The sequence below is a fragment of the Camelina sativa genome, chromosome 19, assembly GCF_030686135.1.
Source record: "Camelina sativa cultivar CO46 ecotype springtype chromosome 19, ASM3068613v1".
NCBI lineage: Eukaryota > Viridiplantae > Streptophyta > Magnoliopsida > Brassicales > Brassicaceae > Camelina > Camelina sativa.
The window spans coordinates 1984262-1992767 of NC_141898.1; the positions used below are offsets into that span (position 1 = coordinate 1984262).

Sequence of the window (8506 nt, forward strand, 5' to 3'; positions counted from 1 at the left end):
TTCTCCAATGATAAAAAAAAAACAAAACAAGAATAGTATTATTAAGTATTCTTGTTGAATTTTAAGAAGCTAAAGCAATCTCACGAATGCGATCAAGATCTCTCAAGTGCTTAGTTGAGTTATATTCTACACTATCTAATGATTCTTCAGAATACGTTCGTTGCATCATTTTTCTCTTGGCTTCTCTTGGAGTCATCACGACACCTTCTTGACCTAGTAATAACTCCACAACCTGAATACTCATGTCAAAAGTAATTTAACCGATTAAACCAGATTCAAAACGGTCAGCATCTAGATGACGTTTAGACTTTAGACTGGACTAAGCCGTTAAGCTAATCACACAAGGGACAAGTAGATTATGTTGGTACCGTAGATTCAGAACCGGAAACCAAACCGTGCTCTACAAGACTACAAGAATTTGACATTTGTTTCTTTACCACTTTTAAACCTAAACCGGAATGGATTTAAATTGTACCTGGCTCATCCTGGGTCGTAGAAGAGAAGACTGCTCGATGCATAAAGAAGCCGTGGAAGTTAACCGGATTAGCTCTTCTCGGTTATACTCATCTCCAAGCGATGGATCCACCAGTTCTCTTATCGCTTTTTTGTCTAGCAATGGCTTAGCCTGTGACCATATAAGAGAAAATGAAACATATATAAATCGTACCAGACTGATAAAAAGGAATGTCGAATTGACTGTGAACCGGTACGGTTTAGTCTCAAATTTCAAACCGGTCTTCATACTCACCCATAAGACTAGGCTCTGCTGAGACTCGTCAAGAGCAGGATGACCGGTTATGAGCTCGAGGAGGAGAACTCCAAAGGCAAAAACATCAGTCTTCTCGTCGACAATTCCGTGCATGAAATATTCTGGTGCAAAGTACCTATAAAACATTGTCGAAACCAAATTCTTCATTGAACTACAAAACAAAACCCATAAATGTTTTGCTAAAAGTTTCAAATAGTTACCCGAATGTTCCCTCGAATTTGGATACGTTATGGTGCGTCAATTGCTTGGGAAGCCATTTGGCTAACCCAAAATCACAAATTTGCGGTTGAAAATCTTCGGTGAGAAGAATGTTATCGGCTTTGATGTCTCGATGAATGATTCGTCTTTGACAACTCTCATGAAGATACATTAGTCCATCTGCTGTTCCTAACGCCACCTTGTAACGTCTGCTCCAAGTCAGCTTATCTTTTGATGGTCCTGAGATACGTTTAGAACTGATAAGTTTAAAAGTCAGATCTATTCGTTTAAGTTTAGGGGTGGACATACGAACCATGGAGGAGAGAGCCTAGGCTTCCAAGAGGAGATAGCCGGAAAACGAGATGCATTCCACCCTCGATACAACAACCGATGAATTTGGCTGTGTTAGGATGATCAACATGAGCTATTATACCAAGTTCCGACAAAAACTCGGCTGTTTGCTCGTCCGGTGTGCCTTTCGTCAAACGTTTCACAGCAATTAGCTTCCCTTCTGGTAAAATTCCTTGGTACACCTCCGCATAACCACCTCTTCCGATAATGTTTTCTGCAAACATTTAGTAGAAGCATCTTTTTCAATCACTGTCACAGAGAAGCACCCAAACAGTTCTTTATAGTAAAAGTAAAACAGAGTATGTATATATAACTCAGATACCGGGATTGAAATAGTCAGTTGCGATTTCGATGTCAGAGATTGAGAAGTTGTGAAGAGATGATTGGAAATTGTAGATGTCGTGAAGGATCAAACCATTGATATGTGGATCTGCGCTTTTGTTGCGTTTGGAGATAGATGGGGCAGCGCCGCTCAAAGGAGGAAAGGAAGAGAGGCGTTTCATGGATCTGCGTTTCCATAGCTTGAAGAACTTTCCCCAGTTAGAAGATGCTCTGTGATTAATGCACCGTACGTTTGCGTCTGCATCTGCATCTGCGTCTGTGTTGTTCTTATCGCTAGCTTCTCTGTTTGGAGGAGGAGGATCATCAGAGGAAGATGAGGAGGAAGAGATTGAGCATCGGGTTAAGCAGGCTTCGAGGGCTCCTCTCGGTGATTTAGGGTCTTGCTTTTCTTTCTCTACCTCTAGACATCTTAGATCTGAGAGGAGAATAAGAGAGAAAACGTTGGAAGAAGATAGGTTTTCGTGATCTACAAGCAATGCATGAGAAAACATAGGACAAGGAGAACAGAGCATGAAACAGAGGAGCTGGATGTTACCGTGAGCTGAAGCAGAATTCATGAGAAAAGCGTTGGTTCTTTTGTGTTTTGTCGTATGGTTCACGTCGTTGTAATCTTCTTCAGTGACATAACTTGAATATTTAGAGTTGTACCTGCCTCCCAAGATTCGGAATAGAAGAACAATAAGTAAATTGTCCAGGGAAGTGAGAGAAAATAGTTGGGAAAGTTCTTTAATATGCTTAAACATTTATGAAGTTTCATTGAAAAAGTAGCAGAACAATAGATAAAATTCCAAACTTTCAGACATTCATATCATGTCTACAGAGAGAACTTTATCAAATATGAGAACAAACATAAGAAAACATAGAAAAATAATTTATTTGGTATGAATAATTTACATTGGAAGAGCACAACACAAGGGAGAAGCTTCCTTGCTTTGGTCTACCGCCATGACAAAGTTTTATTTTCTTTGAAACTTTTAAGATTTTCTCATAAACCTAAAAGAACCAAAGACAGAGGAACATGGAAAAGAAATAGAAAGAAGTTTGTTTCCAAAAAGAAAAATAGAAAGAAGTTTTTGAACTTTGGTGTTCGTCTCGAGACATCCGAAAGAAAAGGTTTTGTCTTTGTGTTTAAAAATTTGATTACTAATTTAATTGTTTCTTTCGTTTACCAATGGTAGATCTACTAGTTTTTTTGTTTGTTAAGCTATTAATTAGACTCTAATATGACTAAATCCTATATTTAGCAATACCTTTTGATTTTCTCTCTTTGGATTGAATCGACACTTCTCTTAGCTTCATTTATTGCGAAAAGGGTCCGTAGAACTCGATTTGTATGTCGTCTCGTTATCCTAAGTCCTATGGTATCCCCTAATTTAGAGTCTTTTAAAGATGAAAAGATTTTCATAGTTTCTTTATCTGGTTGATCATAGATTCATAATCAAGGGATTTGTACTTTTTAGTTATTAACTAAAAGTAAAGGAAACCCAAGTAAATCTATCCAAGTATTTTACATTCTTGTATATATGTTTGTGATACTTGATCCATAAAAAAAAAGTATATATTGTGATGAGGATGAAAATAATACTTTTTTATTTGGGACAAACGATGAAAATAACACCTATTCTGTTTTTTTCAAGTAATAAAAATTACTCGTTTTGTGGTTTCTTATAAATAGGATAATTTTTGTGCGTGTATATGATGCAGAAAGCCTGCATTAAAACCTGCATTGACTTTATTGCTTTGAACCCAATTATATGATTTTTTTTTTCTGAGATATTGATGGGTTTTCTTTGTTTTTTCTTGATTCCTAACTATTATTTCAAGGGTTATCTTAGTTAAGTTTTAGATGGTTAAAGTTGTCATCACAATGATGATTGAAATGAATAATTGAAATGATTGTTCAATACTTAATTGTTGTGTAAGATGGGGGACATCGATCATTATGAACATCTTGTTAGGTACTGACGTACTGTTCTGTTTTATCAAATCAAATACCCTACGTTCTATAACGATGGTTAAATAATTTATTTCGCTAGCACTGGGTTCCAACATATTCAGTTCAACTGAGCCGACAAAAGAGGTTATAGACTGGGGGGGGATTACTATTTCACAATCTGCAGTTATAGACTTATAGTTTGAAGAGGTTGAATTTATAGACCCATTCGTTAACCATTTCACAATCTGCAGGTATACTAATTTGTATAAAGCTTTACTGGATACTATATATCACAGCTGGGGGGAAAGACCAAAGTCCAAAAAGAGCATCGGATCCGCGGGAAACAAGGGTCGTAACGGATCAAATCTTTGAGTCAATTACACGTCATTGTGTATGTCAATATGTCATAAACCATCACCAAAAAGAAATAGCAATGATAACAAAGCATGCATATTACCAATCTAGTCACACACTGCATGATGTAACATTGTATCATTTGTGAATATTTTGAGGAAAAGAAAATATTATTGAATATCAATTGTAAAAATAATATTTATTACCGTGCAATATGTAAATTAGTAGATTATATAGATGCTGGTAATTACTACTTTGGATTATATAGATGCTGGTAATTGTTGAGTCACTCAACAATTTATAATTGCTAATGCATCGGACTTTTATAGTAGTATCTAGAATAAATTAGTTCAAATTGTCTAATTCGTCCAAAATCATCATGCATGGGTTTTAACTAAGCCAGCCTAGCTATCGTTTATGCTCTACAATATATATATATATACATACATACATACATGTGTTGGTTTACAGAGAGATAAATATAGACATATATATATATATATATATATATATATATATATATATCAATAAACTCAAAACATATCAAGAGTTTTGAGATCTAAAAACACGGTGCCTTCTCCATCTCCTCCGGTAAGTTATCCAAATTCTATTTTTCCTTTTTTTTTTTTCTTGAACAGATTCACATAGCGAAAAAGTTGTTACACATCTTATATCTACGTACAAATAAAAATTGATAAGTATTCGTTGCGGTTGATTTGGAAAAGGGGAATTGCGAAGAAAATGACGAGAAGAAAAGACGACGACATGGAGAAAATGAACGGAAAATCTGAGCCGTTGCTGCTACCGGAGAAAGAATCTGACGTCTCAGAAGAAGCTTCGTGGATGGTTTATCTAAGCACATTCATTGCCGTTTGTGGTTCCTTCGAGTTTGGAACATGCGTAAGATTTTTTTTTTACTCTATCTCTAACTTTTAACCTTTTTCAATTAATCCCCTTACAAGATACGAGACAATCTTTGTGTGTGTGTGTGTTGTTTTTGTTTTAATAGGTGGGGTATTCCGCTCCGACCCAGTTTGGGATTATGGAAGAGCTTGATTTATCATATTCCCAGGTTTCTAAGCATATAAATTATGTATTCTACATTTTATAGATGTGTTGCGATATAGTATGTATATTTCTCAAATTTTTGTTTGTGTGTTTTGGCTAATCTAGTTTTCAGTTTTCGGATCGATATTGAATGTGGGAGCAGTGCTCGGCGCCATTACATCGGGGAAGATCTCCGATTTCATTGGTCGCAAAGGGGTATAACTTAGCTAAACATCTCCACAAGCACACAATAATCATTTTGTGATATGTTGCATTTTGTAATATTTCAGTCACAATCATATTTTCTAAACTAAAACATAATATATTAATATAGTTTTTGGTTCACATGGTTTTTCGAGACAGGCCATGAGGTTGGCTTCAGTGATCTCTGCCATCGGTTGGCTTATTATTTACTTCGCCAAGGTTTTTCTTTCTATGTGCAAAAAATTTCTTCACTATTTGTCTTAAAAAGAAAAAATTTAAATAATATTGAAAATTAACGATTTCAATATTGTTGTTTAATTTTTTCGATGTTATAAGGGTGACGTACCTTTGGATTTTGGAAGATTTCTCACGGGTTATGGTTGTGGTACGCTTTCCTATGTGGTATGACATGTTACAAAGCTTTTTTTTTTTCTTAGGACATGTTACAAAGCTATATACCCTTATGGATAAAAAGCCATATTATTATGCCTTTTTGTCATGAAACTCACATTTGCACTGATTTCTGTGTAGGTACCGGTTTTCATCGCCGAAATCAGTCCGAGAAATTTACGAGGAGCATTAGCGACGCTTAACCAGGTGATTTTATATGATCCCATAGAAATGTATGATGGTTACAACATAGTCATATTCAATATGAACTAGCAAATGTTTTGTGTATTAGAATTTCAAGCTTGTGAAAAAAGGGTTTATTTGTGGTAGAAAATCATAATAGTACTTGAGCTGTTTCAATTATTTTTAATTTTAATAAACAAAACATAACTATATTGGAAAATATTTTTTTGATTAGTAATATTGTTAATGTTGCAGCTCTTTCTTGTTATCGGATTGGCTTCTATGTTCCTCATAGGCGCTGTCGTAAACTGGAGAACTCTTGCATTAACCGGTAAATTTGTCTGTGCGGTAGCTTAACCGGAAACATTTGGTATTGGTTTAGTAACTATGGTAGTAAATTTCATTTGGTTATAACAAAATTAACCAGGTTTAATCAACCAATTTCAGGCGTCGCACCGTGCGTGGTTCTATTCTTTGGGACTTGGTTCATCCCTGAATCACCTAGATGGCTGGTAAGATCAAAGCTCCATATATGAATTTCGGTTTAGAACCTATGGCTGGAAACTAACCGACGTAACTCGGACGCGTTTCGTGTTTAAAGGAAATGGTTGGCCGCCACTACGATTTTAAAATTGCGTTGCAGAAACTGAGAGGTCCTCACGCCAATATCACAAGAGAAGCCGAAGATATCAAGGTACCAACTCAATTAAACCAGAAAAGTCGAAATAAGAAACCGGTTTGGTACGTCACATGACATTTCTAATATTTGGATTCCGGTTTATAGGAGTACTTGGCGACTCTGGCCCACCTCCCAAAAACCACACTATGGGACCTTGTTGACAAAAAGAACATTCGATTTGTGATTGTAAGAATCTTCAATTCCAATAACTGACGGTAATTATGTTTCTCTGTTATATTTGGTTTAGTCTTATGGTTGTATTGTATCAGGTGGGAGTTGGTTTGATGGTTTTCCAGCAGTGCGTCGGAATAAATGGTGTTATATTTTACGCACAACAAATATTCGTATCAGCAGGTTATAATTCGAACAAGATCTAGCAAAAAGTTGAACACTATCATTGTTTTTTATCTTAGACCAATATTCATCGGTTTGTTATGTTCCGGTTTTGGTAATACCAGGAGCATCCCCAACTCTTGGAAGCATTTTGTACTCGATCGAACAAGTTGTTCTAACAGCACTCGGTGCAACATTGCTAATCGATAGGCTTGGAAGAAGGCCACTTCTTTTGGTATGGTTCTTACTTAGCTTGGGTTTCCAATAAACCGCAAAATACCGGTTTAGATTGTCCGGTCTGACAATGTCGGTTGTACATTGCAGGCATCAGCTGTTGGGATGTTGATTGGATGTTTGCTCATCGGAAATTCATTTCTTTTGAAGGTCGGTTCAATCAAAATATTAAGCTTAGGTAGAGTCGTTTGAGGTAATTAGGAAATAAGGACGTATAGATTATATAACCACAATGACTTTGGTTTTAATGTTAATTAATCAGGCCCATGGTTTAGCACTTGATCTCATCCCGGCCCTTGCAGTTACCGGTGTCTTGGTAAGCAATGAACCCAATTATTGGTTTTAACATCCGGTTTAATCCTTGCTAGTTTGATCAAGAAATTCAATTTTCAGGTTTATATCGGTTCATTCTCGATTGGAATGGGTGCAATCCCATGGGTTATAATGTCTGAGGTAATTTTTAAACAATATAGAATGTTCACATATTCACATTCGATAAATATTCTTGACATTAACCTTATAACTTATTAAAAAATGCAGATATTTCCAATAAATCTCAAAGGAACTGCTGGAGGACTTGTCACTGTGGTAAATTGGTTAAGTTCTTGGTTTGTTTCCTTCACGTTCAACTTTCTCATGATTTGGAGCCCTCATGGTATTACTTTTTTCTTTTATTTACATAACTAAGGTAAATTAACAAACAACAAATGAATAGTGTTGACCATATATATATTTAATTGTTTTCAGGTGCATTCTATGTGTATGGTGGGGTATGTGTATTAGCTATTATCTTCATAGCAAAACTTGTTCCTGAAACCAAAGGCAGAACCTTGGAAGAGATTCAAGCAATGATGATGTAATTCTACAATTAATGTTTTTTCTTTATATAAGTAACAAATATCTACATGCAAAAGTTGCAAATGCATGCCATATATTTTTAAATATAACTGAACTTTCTTGTTTGTTAACCGAAGCTCTGCATATAAATTTAACAAGTTCACTAGTGATCAATTGGAATGGGCATGTTTCGTTCTTTGGTAAAAGGTTTTCCTGATCAAAGTCAATGCTTACAATTTAAAAAGATAAAAGAAGAAGGACCTAACAGGCTCCATTTTGAATGTTTTTGGAATTTAGGTAGTTTGATTAAAAGATTGAGTGTAGACTAAAACGAGTATTGTGTTATCACGGTTTCGTCTATTAATATATAATCTTTCGCTTTACACATTATGATTAAAAAAACGTTAAACTGCCAATATGTAACATCCACTTAAGTTAAATTAAAATAAGAAAGAAAACGCGTAAAGTAGCTGCTAGAGTATTGAATCTATTGACATGATCAACCACCGCGACAAATTCGTGGCCATATTTTAATTCTTATTTGTTTGTTTTTGTCTTCTTTTTATCAACTGAATTTTTTTATCCTACATTTCATTCTTACGTTTACTTTTAGTACCAATAAATTTCTTCGTGGTCGGGTGGTCACTGG

At 35.4% G+C, this 8506-nt stretch overlaps 2 protein-coding genes across 2 annotated transcripts; one reads left to right on the plus strand and one right to left on the minus strand.

Annotated features, from left to right (window-relative positions):
• Positions 1-20: 20 nt before the first annotated feature.
• LOC104764154 (receptor-like cytosolic serine/threonine-protein kinase RBK2) lies at positions 21-2833 on the minus strand. Its single transcript, XM_010487614.2, has 8 exons — positions 2555-2833; positions 2196-2308; positions 1641-2075; positions 1281-1532; positions 970-1207; positions 749-884; positions 476-625; positions 21-232 (listed from the first exon to the last, which is right to left on the minus strand). The coding sequence occupies exons 1-8, from the start codon at positions 2605-2607 to the stop codon at positions 62-64; spliced, it is 1548 nt and encodes a 515-aa protein (XP_010485916.1). The 5' UTR covers positions 2608-2833; the 3' UTR covers positions 21-61.
• A 1444-nt stretch (positions 2834-4277) lies between these two features.
• Positions 4278-7988, plus strand: LOC104764155 (sugar transporter ERD6-like 8). The gene is made up of 18 exons (XM_010487615.3): positions 4278-4541; positions 4676-4850; positions 4960-5022; positions 5124-5213; positions 5361-5420; positions 5538-5603; positions 5733-5798; positions 6030-6105; positions 6222-6286; positions 6376-6468; positions 6559-6639; positions 6723-6807; positions 6912-7021; positions 7111-7170; positions 7283-7336; positions 7414-7473; positions 7561-7675; positions 7768-7988. Exons 2-18 carry the CDS (start codon positions 4692-4694, stop codon positions 7878-7880), a joined length of 1416 nt encoding a protein of 471 aa, XP_010485917.1. The 5' UTR covers positions 4278-4541; positions 4676-4691; the 3' UTR covers positions 7881-7988.
• The last annotated feature ends 518 nt before the right edge of the window (positions 7989-8506 follow it).

Bases quoted from the DNA above. Each gene is read 5' to 3' on its own strand.
- LOC104764155 (XM_010487615.3), top strand. From the start codon at position 4,692: ATGACGAGAAGAAAAGACGACGACATGGAGAAAATGAACGGAAAATCT. The intron at 6,469-6,558 runs GTACCAACTCAA...TCCGGTTTATAG, and splicing joins GAGAAGCCGAAGATATCAAG to GAGTACTTGGCGACTCTGGC. The intron at 7,676-7,767 runs GTATTACTTTTT...AATTGTTTTCAG, and splicing joins CATGATTTGGAGCCCTCATG to GTGCATTCTATGTGTATGGT.
- LOC104764154 (XM_010487614.2), bottom strand. From the start codon at position 2,607: ATGGCGGTAGACCAAAGCAAGGAAGCTTCTCCCTTGTGTTGTGCTCTT. The intron at 1,533-1,640 runs GTATCTGAGTTA...AAATGTTTGCAG, and splicing joins AACTGACTATTTCAATCCCG to AAAACATTATCGGAAGAGGT. The intron at 233-475 runs GTACAATTTAAA...ATGAGTATTCAG, and splicing joins TACGACCCAGGATGAGCCAG to GTTGTGGAGTTATTACTAGG.